Here is a 21963-nt window from a genome sequence, read left to right on the forward strand (position 1 = left end):
TTAGAGGAAATCAGCCCCGGTAACTGGCTCAGTCAGCTGGAGTCTTCTGCACATGCGCGGACCTTCTGCGCATGCACAGAGGACCCCGGCTGACATCACTGAGCCTGTTACCAGAGATGATTACTGCTAAATAGAGGACCGTGGAAGGACAACAAGGGATGCATCTTTGCTTATGGGGCTGGAGGAAGCCCCGGGTAACTAACAAAACATTTCTGATTTCGCCACCTCAGGTACACTTCAAGGTTCCCATTGCCAAATATCAGTCTCAAAACCTTACTGACTTGGAGAGGATCTTCAAAGAGGAGTGGGCCAAAATCCCTCATAAGATGTGTGCAAACCTGGTGGCCAACTTCAAGAATTGTCTGACCTCTGTGATTGCCAACAAGGTCATTACAACGTATATTAAACTCTGACTTCGGGACGCTGGGTTTTTGAGGGTACTATTGTTGCTATTCTGTCTCTAACAGCTACAATAAGCCTACCATTACAATTATAGACTGATCATTTCTTGGTCAGGGGGCAAACAACCAAAGTCAGCAGGCAAGTAAATACTTCTTTCCCTCAGTGTAAAGGCAGGGACGGATCTAGACCAAGTTGCGCCTGTGGCAAGGTCAGGTTTTGGCGCCTAAAGGTCAGGTTTTGGCGCCTAAACTATCATTCCCAATCCAAATTTTGCAGCCTTTTTGACATCCTTGGCCCCGCCATGTCGCCCAAGAGATTGTATAATGATCCCCGAGGGGTGACATGCCTCAAATGTGTGTACAAGGCTTAAAGGGAAACATCCAGGAAATTTTAAAAATTCAGATTTACTTGCCTGGGGCTTATTCCAGCTCCTGGAAGCCTATGTGTTCCTTATCGGGGCTCAGCTCCAAGACAGTCTCCCGGGGTCCACTCTGAAGCAGCAGCCGACCTGGCCACTCGCAATCACGCTCTGTGGCAATAAGCATTTAGTGCAGGCACAGAAGTACTGCACCTGTGCAGAACGCTCCTGGCCATGGGAGCGCGAGCGGCGCAGCCACTTTCTCTTCCATGCGCAGAGGCCGGGTCGGCGGCTGCTACAGAGGGGATCCCAGGAGACTGGCTTGGAGTGGAGCTGCAGCAAGGGACACATAGGCCGCTTCAAGGGGCTGGAGGAAGCCCCAGGTAAGTTAATATGAATTGTTGACATTTCCTGGAAGTTATAGGGGCATTATTCACTCTGTTTCCTTATGATTGCTGCATTATTTTAAAGGAGTGGTTACATAGGTATACATGTGGAATTAGAATTTACTTGTCTCTTTATTACCGACTTTTGTGTGATGTTTTTAAGTGCATTATACTGTTATTTTTTTCCCCTAATGAAATCCTTTGATCTCTTTTGTATAAAGTGGAGATTAATCAACCCTGCTCAAAAAGTGTAGTGATCATACAGTAATGTTTCAGTACTGGCGGCAGTAGGACCCGGTGGAAGGGACAGCCCTGTGAATGGTAAAACTGTCGCCTCTTGTATTGGCTGGTTTTCTGTGGGCGTGATCGTATCTTATGAATAGTAAGTAGGCTTTGTCCAAAGTGTGCTCAGTCGGAGGAAGAGAGGGGACGGAGTTGTGTATTCAGGTAAATAGAATGTGCACATACCATACTATACTGTTACAGCGTGAGCGTAGCATTAAAATCACATTATACTGTAAGTACTGCGCGTATCAATATGGCTTTAGTTGATCTGAATCGTGTTTGCCACTTTGAATGTACATTGTGAAGAGACATGCTCGTACATGCCAGCACACGATGCACCCGCATTCTCAGCTTCTCTCTCCTATGCTGATAATACATAATTCGCATATGACAGCTAAGCCTGGGTGGATTTTCATACAGACAGGAAGTCCCTGTTTTGTTCTGTACTTTATGAAGTGGCTTACGTTGGGGATTTTTTAATGTCATTATTACTTCAACTGTGAGAGACAGACGTGCAAAGCTGGAGGGATTAATGATACACACACTCCAGCGCTCCATGCATTCCAGTGAATTTCCTGTGTCGAGCATTTAGAGTTCATACAATATAATTACCAAAGTGTGTGGAATGCTGAGGCCGATCTGACACAAAGAGCTGCAGAACCCCCATTCCCAGGCTAGTGATAGCTGTTGTGTCTGTCGGCCACCTGCATTGTAGCTTTTAGCAAGCTAGTGACAAGAATGATGACTTGCTCTTTCAGCTTCCTGGGACCCTCCTGCCCCTGGCTCACTGTGCTGGAACTTGGAAGAAGATGGCCTTAGAGATCTGACCCTTTTCTCACCTGACAAGGACATTGTAAGTAGTATGTCTTTTCTGTAACGCTAATGCTAACATCTAGTTTCTTCTGACTTTGAAGCTGCATGTTTCACAATGGCAAGCTAGTGATTTCCGCTACTAAAAAAAAAATGTTAGTTAAACCAGATGTGTTGGGTTTACTGAGTGAGGGTCAGGGATTATAAAACTAAAGTGGTTGTGTGAGATGGGATCATCCGTTGCTCTTTGTCTAAAGTTTAAAATGTTCTGTGCAACTTTAAAATTGTGTTGTCTAGGTGCCAAACCAAAAGAAAGGCATTCAGCTCTTGAGCGTTTATATCCACATCCGTTTCCTACATGTTAATAGAAGTTGGGTTATTAGTCTGAACTTGCCTGGCTGCTTTTGCATAAGTAGCCTGTAATTATCGATTCCCCCACTGTCCCAGCTTCTGTGTGTAGCTGACTGCACTTAGGGCTGACAGGGTTAACTGTGGGTTGCATTGTGATTAAATGTGCTGCCTGGGTATAGCAGGAAATGACAATGACTGTTCTGTGTGTTTGGATACTGAGCAGCGCCCATTGTGAGTGTCTAGGGACTGTTTATTAACTTCACATAGTTTAATAATTAATGAAGTTCAGACCTTTGTCCTGACTACTGCTAAAGCAGTTCAAAGCCAAGCCGCCCCATTCATTTTAATGAACTGTACAGATTCTGTCCTCTATAAAGAACTAAGGCTGTACTTTAATCCCCGTGAGGTCTTTGCCTCAGCTTCAGTTTGAAGTGGCTGTGTGATTTCTGTACTATTATACTGGACTAGGAGATATCATCTGTTAATGTCGCACAGCCCAGCAGTTTTATTGTGTGGATGTAAAATAATCTGCATTGGCGTTCCACTAACTTGAGTTCTGCTGAATCCTGCATCTTTGGCAGCACAGATAGCCACCATTTACAGAAATATTACATTTTTAATATACAAAACTGTTTTTGCATCTTACTTTTCACAACCACTATATTGTGTGCTTTTTTCCTATGGCATATTGTATAAGTATGAACAGCGTAAAAAACAGAAGCTAATTCTAAACAACGCAGTATGTATGTATCATACATGTTCAAAATGTTAAAGGGAATCTGAAATGAAAATAAACTTATGATATAATGAATTGTGTAGTACAGCTAAGAAATAGAACATTCGTAGCAAAGAATAGAGTCTCATATTGTTTCCAGTACAGGAAGAGTTAAGAAACTTCACTTGTTTTCTATACAAAAAAAAGCTTCTCTGAGCTCTCCGACCCAACTTGGGTAAGAGACAGTCCTATTCTCTAAAGCGCCTCTTCATCAAAGAAACAGTAAGAAGCAGCTTCAGATAAGGTTTTACTGCAGGGGAGTTTAAAGGGTCATTAGCTCTGCTCTGTTTCATAATTTAAAATACAGAGTGTGGTTTTTTGTAAACTGCAAATATGATAGAATGATGCAATGTTATGAAAAAAAACATATATAACTGAAATAAAATATGAGACTATCTTCTTTGCTACTAATGTTCTATTAATTACCTGTACTACACATACAATTCATTATATCATACTTTTTTCCGCTTCAGTGTCACTTTAAAGTGGTTATTTAAGGTTTTTGTTTTTTTTTAAGTTTCACTTATCTGGGGCTTCTACTGGACCCCTGCAGACATCCTGTCCTCAAGAATCCGGTCCCTCGCCACGGCTCACTTTCCATTTGGCTGACTTACAAGTTGACCGCCACTGCGCCTGCTTGGCCGCGCACAGCCTCGCTTCTGCTCACGTCGTCGGTAGCGTCCTGCGCAGGCGCAGTACAAAGTTTTCTCATACTGCGCTTGCGCAGGACGTTCGGGTGTCATGAGCGGTAGCCTGGCCGCATGCGGACACGGCTGCACCGGCGCAGTGGCTATAGTTGGTGACACGGAAAGTGAGCCGCGGTGGGGACCGGAGTATCCTTTAGGACCGGCGTGGGACAGGACATCTGCAGGGGGCTGGTAGAAGCCCAAAGTAAGTGAAACTTTTGTTTCTTTAAGCCTTAAAGAACCCCTTTTAAAAGAAAGTGATTTATGGATTTAAAATGTGAATTCCATGTCACGTTAGCTGCTCAAAGCAGCATTCTCTTAAGACACTTAGAAACATTTATTTAACATAGGTGTTTGGATGTTGCCATTTTTAAAGGGCCACTTCAGCGAAAAAAATAAGCAGTTAAAATTTGACAGAACGGACAGGTTTTGGACTAGTCCATCTCCTCGTGGGTGATTCTCAGGGGTTTCTTTGTTTTCAAAAGCATTTCCTCAACTGCAGTTGCTAAAGGTGGCCACTAACGGTCCAATTTGTAGCGAAAAATCGTTCGAGCGATCAGAAATTCTGATCGGATTGCTTGTAAATAATCTCCATTGGTGGACACAATCGATTATGAACGAGTGAAAAAAATGTCGTCCAAATGAATTTTCGTCGAACCAAAATTTGGATTTTCTTGTTGGTTGTGATAGATAGGAAGCAAAGATTAGTTCGTTGATGGTGTAGTGAAAGATGTATTACAATATTTCACTTCCGATCAAAATTTCTGATCGCTCGAACGATTTTTCGCTAGAAATTGGACCGTTAGTGGCCACCTTAAGTCTAACTGACAGAATAGTGTGCTAATGAGTAGGGAGGCTGGCTGGTATCTTACTGTTTTGGCAGTTAAACAGCTGTTCAGGAAATGCTTTTGAAAACAAAGAAAACCCTGAGAAGCCCCCATGAGGAGATAGACTAGTACAAAACCTGTTGGTTCTGTCAGATTTTAACTGCTTACTTTTTCCACTGGAGTGGTCCTTTAATTTAGAAAAACTGTAGTTCAGAAGCATTCATTTTACATAAACACTGTCAGTAAATGAATGTCAATATGCTGTCCATAGACATAGTACATGGCTTGGATGTAACAGTGCCTGCTAGAATCCCCATGCAGGATATCTTTCCGCTGTAGAGCTGCAACAGTGGATCCAGGCTACGTATTTATTGCACATTTGTCTTTGGCTTATGGTTGTCTGCTATAGAGCTAACCCGAGCTTTAAGTGTCAGGACATTATGCACATTGCAGATGAAATTCACTGTAGTCTCCCAGGCGTTTCTATCTGTGAAATTCCTTGTTATGCACTTCCCTACCCACATTTTGTTTTTTATTTTTTTTTCTTCGTTGTGCCTTCAAGAGCCTATTATGGCTTTGATGCAGCACTTTTACCATATTTTATTACACTATTGATTTCCAGTTCACAGAAACTGGAAGCAAACCGCACATAGTATGTCCTCGTTAAATGAAAGAACTGGTACTATTCAGTCTGTCCTTCACTGGCAGCTGGAGAGTTAATGGGAATTGCTGAGTGACTGTTTGCTCCTCTGTGTGTTCACTCACTTCCATTTCCTGGTTGTGCTGAATGATACAAAGTACATACAAACTCATGACAACTGGCACAGCATTTACTGATTCATTTGGAAAGTATTAACAAGACAGCAAATATAAGAACATTATTGTTTTACATCCCAAATCTATGTCTTCAATAACAATGCAGAATATCTTACTAAGTAACCACATATTATAAACACAAAGCATAATGACTACTTAATAAATTCAGTACTTCCAGCTCTCAGAAGTTGATGATCATTTTACTTTCTGTATATACCAGAAAATGAACATAAAGTATAAGACAACTTAAATATTGGGTAAATGAATGTTGGAGCAGTTGCTTTTATTGTCTGTGTTATGCTTAAAGCTACTTTTATAAAGTCCTCAGATAATCTAAATGTGTTTGTTTTTGCAGGATTGTTTCCAGAAAGACTATTAAATAAAACAGTAAAAATGTCGGTGAGCAATCACGAGAACCGAAAGTCCCGTTCCAGCACAGGTTCCATGAATATCCATCTGTTTCACAAGCCTGGCCATGCTGATAGCCTTCTCACACAACTGAACCTTCTACGCAAGCGTTGCCTTTTCACAGATGTGGTTTTGCTGGCAGGGAACCGTGCTTTCCCTTGTCATAGGGCTGTACTGGCATCTAGCAGCCGCTACTTTGAGGCAATGTTCAGTGGTGGCCTCAAAGAAAGTCAAGATAGAGAAGTTAACTTCCACGATGCTCTGCATCCTGAAGTACTGGAGCTCCTCCTGGATTATGCCTATTCTGCAAGGATTATAATCAATGAGGAGAATGCAGAATCCTTGCTGGAAGCTGGGGACATGCTACAGTTTCATGACATTAGAGATGCCGCTGCAGATTTCCTAGAGAAGAATCTACATGCAGCCAACTGTTTGAACATGATGTTGATATCTGATGCTCACTGCTGTGAGAGGTTGTTCGAATTGTCCTGGAGAATGTGTCTTTCAAATTTTGTGGAGGTGTCAAAAACAGAAGACTTCCTAAGGTTACCAAAGCTGAAGCTAATGGAACTCGTCCTTAGTGAAGAGTTGGAGGTGGAGGATGAAAGTTTAGTCTATGAAGCTGTAATGGGTTGGATAAAGTATGATCTTTGCCTTCGTTTGGATGACCTACCTGATCTACTGCGTTGTGTTAGGTTAGCACTCTTGCCAGAGCAATATTTACGAAATTTGGCTACAGACAATTTAGTAGTTCAGAATAAGGTGGCAAAGGCAATTGTTGAAGAAGCAACCCAATGTAGGAACAAGATTCTGCAGAATGATGGTTTAGTAACTGGATTTTGTGCTCGTCCAAGAAAAGTCAGCCAAGCTCTTCTGCTCTTAGGTGGACAGACCTTCATGTGTGACAAGATCTATGTGATGGACCAAAAGACCACAGAGATAATACCTAAAACTGACATTCCCAGTCCACGCAAAGAATGCAGTGCCTGTGCAATTGGATGCAAAGTTTATGTAACAGGAGGCAAAGGGGCAGAAAATGGTGCTTCTAAAGATGTCTGGGTTTATGATACACTACATGATGAATGGTCAAAAGCGGGACCCATGCTTGTTGCTAGGTTTGGCCATGGCTCAGCAGAGCTAGAAAACTGTTTGTATGTGGTTGGAGGGCATACTGCAATTACAGGAGCTTTTCCAGCATCTCCTTCTGTTTCCCTGAAGCAAGTGGAACATTATGATCCCCAGGTTGATAAATGGAGTCTGGTAGCTCCCCTACGAGAAGGAGTCAGCAACGCTGCAGTTGTTGGAGCAAAAATGAAACTTTTTGTTTTTGGAGGTACCAGTGTCAACCGGGAAAAACTCCCAAAAGTTCAATGTTTTGACCCAGTCCAAAACAGATGGACAGTACCTGCCACCTGCCCACAGCCCTGGCGTTACACAGGGGCTGCTGTATTAGGAAATCATGTCATTGTGGTAGGAGGGGACACTGAGTTCTCTGCTAGTTCAGCCTACCGTTTCAATAGTGAGACTTATCAGTGGTGCAAATTTGGAGATGTTTCTTCAAAGAGAATTAGCTGCCGTGCAGTTGCCTCTGGTAATAGACTATATGTTGTGGGTGGATACTGTGGATCCCAGAGAGGGAAGACATTGGACTGCTATGACCCTTCAAGTGATACGTGGAGCAGCGTGACCACAGTACCTTACTCTCTGATCCCAACAGCATTTGTCAGTACATGGAAATACCTCTCTGCCTGAGCTAGAAGGTAATTCATTATTTCTAACTTTATGTCCTACTTGTACTATAGTATTATTATTGATTTATACAATTGTAACAAAGTTATCCATATGCACAAAGTGAATGTCCCCAGAGAAGGCAGGAAAATGTTATGATTTTGATTAAATCTGTCTGTAATCTTCTGCTTTTGCATGAAAACAAATTGGCATTGGTTGATTTCTAGGGAAAGGGAGAAAAGGAAAATGTTGCTGTCTTAGCAGCATAGAGAACAGAGCTACTGCATAGTGGCTGGATCAGTAGATTTGCAGTGCTAAGTGGTGCATCTAAACCAGGCATGGGCAAACTCGGCCCTCCAGCTGTTACGGAACTACAAGTCCCACAATGCATTTGCCTTTATGAGTCATGACTGTGGCTGTCAGACTCCTGCAATGCATTGTGGGACTTGTAGTTCCTTAACAGCTGGAGGGCCAAGTTTGCCCATGCCTGATCTAAACTCATATCCTCTCCAGCAAGAATGGCTACATCTTTTTCCATATAAAACATGGCACAGTAACAAACAACACATTACAGACTTGCCTTAAGGGGTCCCAGTCCTAATAGTATGATTCTTTATCCATGGCAACTATTTGGTTTTCTTCTTACATGACCTCTACATCTCTTAAATTCAAACAGGACCTTCCTGAAGTCAATTTCCCCTGGAAGGGTTTCTGTAAATAGCAGTTTGGCTCATTTTCACATGACCGCTGCTTCTAGAGAATGTTACAGACACTTGTGGCCTCTTATAAAATAGAATGTTACAGGGATGGGGTAGACTGTGCGTGGGTCTGTTGCTCATAGTTCCTCTTTAATACTGTTGAGTTCATCAACTTTTGAGTATAGTACATTGTTTAGTATAAAATACCTCTCAGTTAAAAGATTCCTCTTTTTTATTGTGTTTGGCTGCCTCCCTTAAAATCAAGTATGTTAATTGACTGGGAAATGTTGGATGATCTTTGCTAAGGGGATGTGCAAGGCTTGAGATCCTGCAACAACATGTGAAATGCCTCCAGGCTGGGGAATGTTTAAGCATCAAAGTTCAAAGACAAATCCACGTTTCCTACTAAGCAAATCATTGTGTGAGAGAGAACTTATATATTTTCATGTTCAGCTTGTCTGACAACAAATCTGCAGTAGAAAATGCAGCCAAACAATTTGAGAACTTTAGATGTGTTGGGTTGTGCTGAGTAATTTGAGACCTTCTGTAAAAATTTGGCCTTGGGCACATATTTCCTTTTTCTGTTAACCTCCTCTCTGCTCTTTGACCCAGAATAAGAGCAGCAAGGCTTTTCTAGTATGGAAAATGTACTATAAGGTTTCAAAGCACTGTACAGTAAATAATAGAGAGAGAGCTAGTTACATATGTAAGAAAAGTACATTTTTGTTATAATAATAAGATGAAAATAGTATGATTTTCTTAGAATGTGCTGAAGCTCAGGTACAAAACCAGATACTTACCTTAAATGGGAACTGAAGTAAGGGGTATACGAAGGCTGCCATATTTATTTCCTTTTAATCAATACCAGTTGCCTGGCAGCCTTGCTGGTCTATTTCTCTGCAGTAGTATCGGAATAACACCAGAAACAAGCATGCAGCTAGTCTTGTCAGATCTGACTTTAAAGTCTGAAACACCTGATCGGCTGCATGCTTGTTCAGGGGCTATGGCTAATAGTATTAGAGGCAGAAGATCAGCAGGGCTGCCAGGCAACTGGTATTGCTTAAAAGGAAATAAACATGGCAGCCTCCATATACCTCTCTCTTCAGTTCCCCTTTAAGAGAGGGAAGCCTCAGGATCCTATTGAGGCTTCCCTCGCTACTCTGTTGTCCCCTGTTGCTGAGTGTGCCCCCCCAAAGATTAGGCATTGTCGATAATCATATAGATTATCTTGCTAATAATAGATTATTATTATAGCTCCTCTTCCTGGATCAGCGCCACACAGTAACTGAGCAAGCCCATGCATGCGCAGTAAGCCGGAGCCACGGGCTGGGCTGTGGAGTCGGTACAAAAATCATCCAAACTCCGACTCCTCAGTTTATGAAACCTCCGACTCCAGGTACCCAAAATGGCTCTGACTCCTCGACTCCAACTCCTTAGTGTAATTCTTACCAGGGTTGTGGATTAGGTACAAAATCATCTTGACTCCCGACTCCTCAGTTTATTAACCTGCCTGGCGGTATGCCCGACAGTGTCGGGCAAGCCGCCGCAGGGGATCGCATGGACCCGGGAGGATTTTTTAAAATTAAACTTGCGCCATATTCTTCAGCTAGCATTTCGCTAGCTGCTTATGTCTCCCAAGTCCCTCCGATCCCCTCCGATTACCCCCGATCACTGCTGGTATACGTACCCCCCAGGGATCCCGCGATGGCGCAGCCTCCCAATCAGCTTCAGGCTTCGCTGTGGGGAGGATCGGAACTGCGCATGACGTCGATGACGTCATGTCCGATCGTCGCCATAGCGACAGTGAAGCTGGATCGGGAAGCTGCGGCTCTCGCGGGATTGCGGACGGGTAAATATTACCGGCGGCGATTGGGGGGTTTAGTTGGTTGCCGGGGGGCTTGGGGAACATAATTAGCTAGCGAAGTGCTAGCATAGGTATATAGGGAAACTTTCATTTTAAAAAATCCTCACACGGACGCAGCCTCTAGGACTGCGTACTGCCAGGGAGGTTAAACCACTGGCTCCAACTCGGACTCCAGGTACCAAAATTGCTCCAACTCCGACTCCACAGCCCTGCTCATGTGACTACTGCGCGGCCATGATCCAGGAGCTGTGCAGCCCCAATGTGAATTGGGGCACCACACTCAGCAATGGGGGCTTCAAACCACTGAGGGAAGCGTCAATAGGATCCTGAGGCTTCCCTCTCTTCAGGGTAAGTATCTGATTTTGAACCCGTGCTTCGGCTTGGGTCCACTTTAAGTCACTCATGACAGTTAATTGCTTTCTGAAAATGTAAATACGAGGTCAAATATGTGTAAAAAGAACATATAAACAGATGATCATGATGGCTTCTGCTAAGGTGGTTGGGGTCCAGGTTGTGCCTTGTTTTCTGCTTGTGGCTACCACAGCTTCTGTAAAGCAGAAAAAAAGCACCAGCTAAAATGGAAGTAAAGTAGTTGTAAGAGGGTTGATTGAAAAAGTCCTTGTTTCTCTCTCAGGAAGGTAGACAGGAATGCTGTGCTGGTGTTTGTGGATGGCATACATCCACTTCCCAGAACCAAGAGTTGAACAGCGGTATTCTTCAATGTGAGTCACAAGAAGTGAAAGCACCTGTTATCTTGGCATATGCAAGAACATTGTTCCAAATATTGGAGAGCATTGCCTTTTTAAATGAAATTCATACAGTGTGCATACTGTAATATTTCATAACTTTCATTTAATGCTGTCAAAAATGAAGTCACATACCTCTAACATATTTTCATAGAAACGTCTTTATCCACCATGGCAACGCATACAAGGTGTTTCCACTCTCTGTGACAAAACGCTGAATAATCCATTAGCAGGTTTGCTCAGCAGCGTTCCCTTAATTACTGCCCTGATGGAGAACCAGGGACAGTTTCATTACTATTGAATTATGCCGTTGATGTAATATCAAATAGTGTGTAGTTTACAGACATATTTACTGTGCTGCAGAGGTACCTGTAATGGATGCTACAGAGTGGTTACCAAGGTAGACTGCAAGTCTAGAGTTAGAACATTGCATATAAGGCAAAACCTGTGAGATTGAAAAAAAAAGTCAGATATTTACCTCGGTGGAACCTCCAGAGGCATCCCCCTCCACCCCGTAGTTCCAGCGCAGGGACCACTGAAGTTTGCAGCCACACTCCAATATGCGAATGAGCACGGTCGCCTTGTGAAGGTGCAGGACTGCTCACGCCTGTGCAGTAGCACGGAGTCGCAGCTTGGGCTCTGCAGAAAAAATCTGAGCTTGTTCAGCTCCATGCTAGTGTGCAGGTGCAAGCCCTTGTTGATGGGCTTCAGGGCTCCCATCACTGGAATGGCAAGGAGGAGGGGGGATGGCAGAAGCCTCTGGATTGTCCAGAGACTCTACTTAGGTAAGGGCACTTTTTTATAACAGGTACACTTTAAAGAAGAGGAACTCACTAGTGAACTAAGCTGTATTATATGCAGAGACTGCCTGCAGCATTCAAAAAACATAATTTCTGTTACAATCTTTAAACTCTATAACATATTATTATTATTTTCTTCCAAAGCAGATAAAAATGTAGACAAACGGTATTTAACCATAATTAGAATATCTACCTTGAGTAGATTGCGAACAAAGCTTTTGACTGGAAGTCTAATAGGAACAGTACAATCATGCATAGCTTGAAGATGTATACTGTGTAATTATCTGATGACCAATTTAAAAACTAGTTACTGGCAGCCATAGTCATTTTTTGCAGTATACTGACTAATAATATGGGCGGCAGTCTGGATCTCTCATTTTTGCCTGCCCATACACCATAGGCTAATTCCTGATCGATTTCAGCGTGAAATCTCTTGGAAATCAGCCTTGTGAAGACCCCTCACCACCCCCCACGCTGTCCCCCATAATATAAAATATTCCCACCTGGTGCTGTATACTTTGCCTGTCCATGTCCGCTGGTGGATCCATCTTCACACGCGCCCCACGTGCTTGCTGGTGTATAAGTGGGCGTGTGTGTGTGACGTGTCACATACGCACCCACGGTACGCCAGCAACCTTGTGGATAATAATTATCGAATTGGATAGTCAGTCACCCGCCAAGTCGCTTGATGTATGGCCACCTTAAAGCCACTGAATAGTGCGTCTGTACATGAAAGTTGGGAATTATTGGATGATGCAGAAAAGGGTATAACTCTGCATACGCGCATAATAACAGTCACCTGTAGTGTTCAGGAGCTGATCTTTAGGGTAACCGTTTGGGACTTGAGCCTTATACTGTTCAGTGCAGAGAGAAGAGGGACAACCACAAAGCACACAATGTAGCAGCTTCTAGTGGGCGAGGGATGGATGGAAACAATGCGCTCATTTGTCAGCGTCATTTAAAGATCTGGCATGCCATCATTGATGTGGACATTTTGTTCTTCTATTAGTTCTGTACTTATGCGTGTTTTATGCTCTCTTGCAGAATTCCAGCTTTCTTCCTTTGGTGGAAAAGACATTGCTGTGAAGGGAGTTATCTGAACATCAAATCAGCATTGCTAATGTCTGCCTAGACAACAGAAGTGGCAAAACGTGAATGTGTTTTATCAGTGTTAAATGTGAGGAAAAATACTTGGTTTAACCTGTCCCACTACTGTTTTATGCATTAGTGTGTTGTGCAGTTGGTAGATATTAGACTTTCGTCATTTTATATTAAAATGACTTTGTGTAATTTTTTTTTGTGTGTGTGTGTGTGTGTGTGTGTGCAAATTTTCATAGACTTGGAACACAGAAGCTGCTCACAGTAACCCTTTCACTCTTTCACACATAATGAAATGGTTTGCAATGCAAGCCATTGTAGCTTAGTTTAGCTGCTTTCCTCCTGTCACATCAATGTGTCATTTATGAATGGTCAATGAGATGCAAGTCATTCAGAGTTGATGCAGTATTAAGCAGGTTTTCAATGATGCAGCTTGAAAATGGTCCTACCTTCGCTTCATTCAGTTGGTCCATTTTCAAGCTTTATAGATCTGCATTCAAATTTGCATAATTCTGCATCAACTCATAATTATTTGCATCTCATTGACCATTCCTAGTGTGATTGTTAAGCAAATATGAAGGAAGAATTAACAATCAGTATTTATACATACCTATGTAGAGGGAATTCTCTGGATACCATAGAGCAGGGGTCTCAAACTCAATTTACCTGGGGGGCCGCAGGAGGCAAAGTCAGGATGAGGCTGGGCCGCATAAGGAATTTCACAATCGTGGCGCATCGCCGCCTCTGCCCGCCCCTATCACTCTTCCTTCACAGATAGGGGCGGGGAGAGGCGGCGATCCGTGCGGCGATTGATGTCAGGAGAGGCAGAGCTGAAGCTGAAAGCTCTGCCCCTTCCTGGAAATGCCGGCGGATTGCCCCCGGGCGATTTGGGGGCTCTGCAGCCCTCGTTTAGCGGCGGATTACTTGGGAGCACTGAAGCAAACTATAAGGAAGCTTTTGCCGACGAGGGCCACAAAATACTGTATCGAGGGCCGCAAATGGCCCGCGGGCCACGAGTTTGAGATCCCTGCCATAGAGCCTTCCCGGTCCCCGATCCATCCATTGTTCCCAGGCCAGCTCCGGTGGAAGCTACCTGTTCTTCTAGGTCATTCAGCATTGCTCATGTCCCTGAGTACATCTGAGCGCATCCGTACTGTGCACATGTAAGTCAGTATGGATGTGGCATGGGAATGATGGGGCGGAGTGGGGACCGGAAAGTTTCTATGATAGCCAGAGCCTTCCATCTACGTAGATATGTATAAACTGATTTTTATTTTTGCCTTCAGATACCCTGAGTATGGAAACCACATTACCTTGTTCTCAGAGCTGGTTCTAGGTACAATGGTGTTTCTCCTCCTGAATGTCTTTGTTTTGTTTTCATTAAACACTCCTAAATGAATAAATGTAGAAGATACAGTATGTGTTTTCATGCTTTGGAGGCAAGCGTTCGGCCACTTAGGCCATGTTTCTACATGTCGAGCATCCGTCTCCGACGCCATCACTTGTGCTCTGTGATTACGCATCGGAATCCCTCTAACTGCCCCATGCTTGTGGGATTTGGATGCGTTCTCTGAAAAGCTGTGAAAGTGCTCGTTTTTCCCCCAAAATGCTGCCTATTGATTTCTATAGGCTGTGATTCCCCTTCCAGATTTGTGCGTAGGATCACCCCTAGTGGAAGCGAGCCCTTAAATTATCCGGTAGCGAAGTACAAAAGATCTGCTGTTTCCTACCTTCACATTATGATACTGTATATGATTTTGAAACGGTTGAGGAATGTTCACATGCACTCCGTATATCTGGGAACAAGTCTCTTTTGAGATAAACATACACTGCTCAATCTGTATCAAATCAAGGAAGGACTATTTACCACTGAACGCATCAAAGTCAATGGGAGTACAAGTAAATCACGCACGAAATGCGATTCTGTGTGATTTTTCTTACGATATTCCTTGTTTTAATTTTTTCTGTTTTTATAACAAATTTTCAGAAAATGTCACGTAGTTTACGTATGAAATCTGCAGTGGAGCTCTCCTTCTTAGCTTCAAGGTATGGTGTGCCCAGGTCCGTCTGTCAGCACAACAGACCATGTAACCTTGAATCAGGGAAAGACCGGCACCACAAGCAAACTGCAGCGAGTCCCTGTGGAATAGGCCTAGTCAGGTCTATGTTGCCGGTGCACAATCCCTCTGTGGGTCACCACTCCACACACGGTTCAATGTAGTAAATACAAAGGGGGCACTCAATTGGCTTCAAACTTGCGTTTTATCAAATCCCAGTAATACACGACATGTTTCGGGGCATATCCCCTTCATCAGGTGTACATACATTGAATGGCACACAGTGAATAAATACATACTTCTAACCACCACACCCTAAATTGGACCACCTCCATCTTGTCAGCTGACAAGTCAGCTGATCACTGACATCACACAGTCCAAAGTCTTGTTAACCCCTTAGGGCACTGATCAGAGGCATTACTATATCCGTCTACCTCGGTAAACCTGATTAACAAATCAAATTACTGCATCTTAGGTAAACCTAATACAGACAATACTGCGAAAAACTTCTGTTGCAACAGAAGTTTTTCGCAGTATTGTCTGTATTAGGTTTACCTAAGATGCAGTAATTTGATTTGTTAATCAGGTTTACCGAGGTAGACGGATATAGTGATGCCTCTCATCAGTGCCCTAAGGGGTTAACAAAACTTTGGACTGTGTGATGTCAGTGATCAGCTGACTTGTCAGCTGACAAGATGGAGGTGGTCCAATTTAGGGTGTGGTGGTTAGAAGTATGTATTTATTCACTGTGTGCCATTCAATGTATGTACACCTGATGAAGGGGATATGCCCCGAAACATGTCGTGTATTACTGGGATTTGATAAAACGCAAGTTTGAAGCCAATTGAGTGCCTCCTTCGTATTTACTACAAAGACCGGCACCATCCACTTGTATTATGCTCTTTTATTCAATAGTCATATTGCCATTATGGCAATATGATTATTGAATAAAGGAGCATAATACAAGTGGATGGTGCCGGTCTTTCCCCGATTATCGTAGTTTACGTATAAAATTGAAAAATTGTGATTTTCAGTGGAAAAGGACACCTAATCATCAATAGCTTATTGATACCAGCATCAACGACCTAGCACTAATAGACTAGACATTACACAAGATTTCAGCAGAAATAGTGTAACTGCACCACATCCTGCTAGTTTTGTATTTAATAGTGCTGGACAGAGCTATGAGAATGTCACTTTTGTACCACTGTACCCTCCTTAGTGTTCTTACAAGGAAAAGACATTCCCAATAAATGACTGAGCAAAATGTAAGAGGACCATGGCTCAAAACACATAGAAAATGTAGTTATACAAACCTGTCTGCTAATACAACACTACACTAACAATAAAGTAATACCCTTTAAATAACATGTTATATAGATGGTCCCAAAGCTCTCTCCTTCTGTTTGTATCTATTTTCTACCCTACTTCTTCACCAGTTACTGCAATTGCTTGCTTGGGCGTTCTTGTATTGGGACTGGATGTGGAAAGAGCAGGAGTGTTTCCTTTTATTTGTAATTTAGTTGAACTCTGTTTACTGCTAGGGCTACAGTTAGAATCATTTGTATAGCAGCACAAGAAGCAAGACTGCAGACATGATCTATAATCAGAGTTCACTTGGGAAAGGCAGCATGTGAAAACAAACAGGAAGAACAGGAAGCTGAGGACTTGAGAAACCTTGTGATAGGAACAAAATCATTAATTCAATCATTAATTAATTCAGTACATTTGCATTACCGAGTTGTCTCTATATTAAAACATTTTGTGGAAGTAGCTTTAACATTTTCCAACTCATCCTTATATGCCAGGGAAACCATCTCAGATAGAAAATACTTGTTTCTAGTACTAAGTCTACCATTTCAGTGATTGTTAACTGTGGTTACCATGTGAACAGCCCGTTTATTTTGTTCTTAATAGATAAGCTCAAGTGAAATGATGCACTTCTACATTTTGGAAACCACAGATGACTAGTGGAATGTAGCTCTGAACCATTGAAAGCTTTTACAGATAAATCACATTAACCACAGATTCCACTTACAATTGTGCCCAGTAACCACCAATCAGATCTTTGTTTTCATGTCTTGATAAAATGTGTGACTTTGGACAGGTATTTCGTTGTCTGTGTTGCAATATAACTTTTCACAGTGTTTGAAATGGCTAAGTCAACTGAAGACTTCTTCTTGGCGCAGTCACAGCAGTGATGTTGTAAAGTTCTCTTAAAATTTTTATCTGTTTGTGTAGGCAGGTAAGATTAAAAGCCTTCAGGCAAAAAACAGTTAAACTATTCAAATCATCATAAACTTAGGCAAAGAAAGAAATCTACCATATAGCAAAGCTTGGAGCTGTGCCCATTGCAGTAATAGTCCTGTGCTGAAAGGTTGTATTTGAAGTTGAGAGTTATAGTTATGGATCTCATTTTGTTGCCATTTTAGACACTGCAATTTGAGTAAATGTGGTGCATGCTTGGCTGCTTACTTTGTTTGACTTTAGATTTTTGGCTACTTTCACACTGACACGTTACATTGCATCGGACAATATAATCGCATAGCAAAGTGATGCAATTATATTGTAATGATACTTTTACATTGAGACGTTCAGTGTTAAAATGGGAGGAGAAAATCCACCTGCTGGCCAAGCAGCAAAAGCCAATGTGTTATCGCTCCCAATACAAACCTGTAGCAAGTCTTCACTGTGAGCAGCAACACATAATAGCAGCAGAAGCCAATGTGTTATCGCTCCCAATACAAACCTGTAGCAAGTCTTCACTGTGAGCAGCAACACATAATAGCAGCAGAAGCCAATGTGTTATCGCTCCCAATACAAACCTGTAGCAAGTCTTCACTGTGAGCAGCAACACATTATAGCTGCAGAAGCCAATGTGTTATCGCTCCAAATACAAACCGGTAGCAAGACTTTACTGTGAGGAGCAACACATAATAGCAGCAGAAGCCAATGTGTTATCGCTCCCAATACAAACCTGTAGCAAGTCTTCACTGTGAGCAGCAACACATAATAGCAGCAGAAGCCAATGTGTTATCGCTCCCAATACAAACCTGTAGCAAGTTTTCACTGTGAGCAGCAACACATTATAGCAGCAGAAGCCAATGTGTTATCGCTCCCAATACAAACCTGTAGCAAGTCTTCACTGTGAGCAGCAACACATAATAGCAGCAGAAGCCAATGTGTTAACGCTCCAAATACAAACCGGTAGCAAGACTTTACTGTGAGCAGCAACACATGATTACTGCTGCTTGACCAGCAAGTTGTTTTCCTGAGCTTTACCTCCTAGTACGACAATGGTCACATTAGGAGCGTGGTGTAACGGAATGTGTTGGAATAACGTGAGCAATGTTTTGGGTTACTTGGATATGCACATTTACTGTTGCTGTGAAGCATACTTTTTATGTTCTGTATGCTTTACTAAATGTATGCACCGCACACCTAAGGCATGATGAAACAATTCTTCTCATGCTTGTTACTTACAAGGGGCCAATGGTTTCTATATTTTCTGCTAGCAGAGCGACATCAAAGCATCCCAAGAATTTATAGCACAACTAGTTCTGCTGACTGAGGTCAAAACCCGTGCATTTATCTCAAATGTCATGGCTCTATTGAAGCTGCTAACGAGTTAAAGCTAATGGTACGCAGCATGTGGTGTGTTTTGCGATTTGTTTCCAATCACTTGCAAAACACAAGGGTATTTTCAAAGTAAAGAAAATCGTGGGAACCCTTTTATACTACTGCAATCCGATCGCAAACGTCCTGCATTCTGCTTTTTTCCTTGTGTTCCTAGCAGCCTGAAAATAGTGCAATGCATAATCGCAGCAAAATTGCATTACAAAAACTGCAAGGAAATGGAAATGTGTTTATGATTTTGTTTGCCATTTGCAGTATAAAAGAGCACTTAAGCCCCGGTTCAATGCCCATTTCACATCCAAATACTCCTGCTGTGCCATTGTACAGCAATTGGGATTTGGATGTGATGTCTGAAAAAATGCAGCAGGCTCAAATTTTTGTTGCCACACGGTAATCAGAGGCAGCCTATTGATTTCAATAGGCTGTCGTTTTAGATCCAAATTCAGGTGCAGGAAAACTGAGCGATTCTGGCTCTGTGGAAATGGTCCTTAATGTTGGAACTACTTTTTGGGAGTGAATAAGTGAAATACAATTACTTTGCGCTGTCAGCTTATGATTGGTTCTTTATAATGCAGGCTTGTCTGTAAATGTTTTTACTTAAAGAGACTCTGTAACAAAATGTTCATCCTTATTTGTTCTATCCTATAAGTTCCAATGCCTGTCCTAATGTGGTCTGGCTTACTGCAGCCTTTCCTACTTGCACAGTGACTGCATTATCTCTGTTATATGATCTAATCTTCTCTCCTCTGTCGAGTCTGTCGGGCTGAGGCAGTCAGACTGGAATGTGCAGGGCTGCTTGTGATTGTATATAAGCTATACACACCCTCTCCAGGCCCCCTGCAGGCTCTGTATGACTCACACACTCTGCTTATGTGAGCCTATCACAAGCTGGTTAGTTTGTTTGTAAACACTGCCTAAAACTGGCAATTACAAGCCAGGTTTGCAGCAGGGAGTGGCAGAAACAGCACAGAGGGGCCCAGGAGAACATAATGAATAGAATGGTATGCTTTTTGTTGTAAGAATTTTAGAGTACAGATTCTCTTTAATGTCTTCAGTTTTAAATAGAACCTAAATTTTGCTTGTACACACTGGCTTCCAACCAGTAAAAAAAACTCTCCACTGTACAGTTTGTAACTATTTTTCATGCTGAAATATTGTGGCTGTCAAACTGATTAACAGACTACCAATAATTAGAAAGAAAAGTACTTGGATGCTCATCATTGTGTCTTTGAGTAAAGAAATGTCTTTGTATGTTGTTTTCAGCCTGGAGCTGATATTTGTCATGTTTCAATAAAAATAATTAAATTATTTCCTGCTGCAAGTTTTATTTATTTGTTATTTGTCGCCAGATGTGCTTGAAATAAAGTTGACTGCATTTTTAAGACTGAGTTCTAGACAGAAGCCATGACGGATATCAAATCTGCTTCATTCAGCAGCAAAACAAACATAAGTAATAACCTGAGCCAAATCTCGGGTTCAGAAACAGATACTTAAGGAGAGGGAAGCCTCTGGATCCTAGTGAGGCTTCCCTCGCTGTCCTCTGCCCGGGTCCCTCCAGCTGATCGGAGCCGCACTCCTCTTCTGGCACAAGCGCAACTGTGGTGCAGCTGCGGCTCCAGGTTACTGCGCAGGCAAGCCTGTGTACATTAGGATCTAGAGCAGTGATGGCTAACCTTGGCACTCCAGCTGTGGCAAAACTACAAATCTTATCATACCTCTGCCTCCCCAAGTTATGCCTAGAGCTGTCAGAGTATTGCAATTCCTCATGGGACTTGTAGTTCTACCACAGCTGGAGTGCCAAGGTTAGCCATCACTGATCTAGAGGCTCCCCCTTCTTAGGTAAGTATGTGACTTTAAAATTTTTTTTACACTTGTGTACACTGTAAACTTTTTTTCAGCACTTAAATGTTATCAACAGATTTTTTTTCAGACAAAAAGTTTTGCCTTCCTATTTGCTTTTTTTTTTTTTTTTACAGAAGTGCAAATACTGTACATACACTTTTAGTTATCTGGCTACTGTCTCTCCTTGCTCATTCTGTGCAATATGCTGCAGAAGAAGCATGTTAGAAAATGCAACAAGGGAAATGTGGGTAGCCTTTTACCATTATTATTTATATAGCGCTGACCTTTTCTGCAGCGCTTTACAGAGTATATATAGTCTTGTCACTAACTGTCCCTAAGAGGAGCTCACAATCTAATCCCTACCATAGTCATATGTCTTTTGTAGTCTTGGTCCGATTTTAGGGGGATGCCAATTAACTTATCTGTAACCTGTAGGTTGCTGCGTCCTGTGTATGCAGCCTGCGTACGTGTCAGTGAGGTTCTGCACATGCGCGGCACGAGCATGCACAGTACGGCAGCTCTTTCAGGCTCTGGAGCCGCCACATCTCTTGATTGGCTGCCCGGGCAGAGAGGGGCAGTCCGGAGCATGGGAGAAAAGGACTGAAGTGCGAACAATTTGCAGTAGGGTGGGGGCGGGAGGAGGAGGAGGGCAAATAGTTCTACCACGGGTTCTATCGCTTGTTATTTTTACGAGTTTAAGATCAAGTACCTTTATAATATATAGTGATTTTCATGTGTACTGCTAATTCTACATGATTATATTAAATCACTTATGATGTCTTCTTTTGCACCAGCATGCCTTTGCGTCTCACCATTTTCTTTCTGCTAGTATAGTTATACTGCCATGGAGTCAACAGGAAAAGGAAAATTGTATACTTAGCTATTGATAATGTTTCTGTCAAGATGCATCCATGGTACACAGGGCTTTTCCCATCTTTATCCATTCTGCAGAATCCTCATATTTATTAAGACTACATAGCTCCTGGCTTAACTCAATTTCTCTAGTCACTTGTGCTATGGGGTGGGGGGGTAGATAAGCCTCTGCTCATATAGAGGTACTTTCTTGGATGCATAATGTGAGCAGAATTACTGATATGCATCTATACAATGCTCCCTTTTCTCAACATTACGCTATATATAATCTTTTAGCAATGACAGTGCTCACATCGCAGCACTGAGTGGAAAATGGTCCCCAGTTGTAGGAAGCACCATCTACGGTAATTATTTTACTAATTCACATATATTTGTTAGGAGTACTCCATACTGTAGTTGTGTAGGAATGTTTTTCCAATATTATCTTTCGCTGTTAATTTTTCACACGTTTTTTTTAACATAAAGAAATGTCTGTGACAAATCCAAGTACTCACTGAGACCTTGTTCACCTTGCGTT

At 42.4% G+C, this 21963-nt stretch overlaps 1 protein-coding gene across 1 annotated transcript; it reads left to right on the plus strand.

Annotated features, from left to right (window-relative positions):
• The first annotated feature begins 1524 nt into the window (after positions 1-1524).
• On the plus strand, positions 1525-15292 carry LOC137511046 (ectoderm-neural cortex protein 1-like). Its single transcript, XM_068233949.1, has 4 exons — positions 1525-1593; positions 2190-2284; positions 6052-7864; positions 12985-15292. The coding sequence occupies exon 3, from the start codon at positions 6090-6092 to the stop codon at positions 7854-7856; it is 1767 nt and encodes a 588-aa protein (XP_068090050.1). The 5' UTR covers positions 1525-1593; positions 2190-2284; positions 6052-6089; the 3' UTR covers positions 7857-7864; positions 12985-15292.
• Positions 15293-21963: the final 6671 nt, after the last annotated feature.

The sequence above is a fragment of the Hyperolius riggenbachi genome, chromosome 1, assembly GCF_040937935.1.
Source record: "Hyperolius riggenbachi isolate aHypRig1 chromosome 1, aHypRig1.pri, whole genome shotgun sequence".
Lineage (NCBI taxonomy): Eukaryota > Metazoa > Chordata > Amphibia > Anura > Hyperoliidae > Hyperolius > Hyperolius riggenbachi.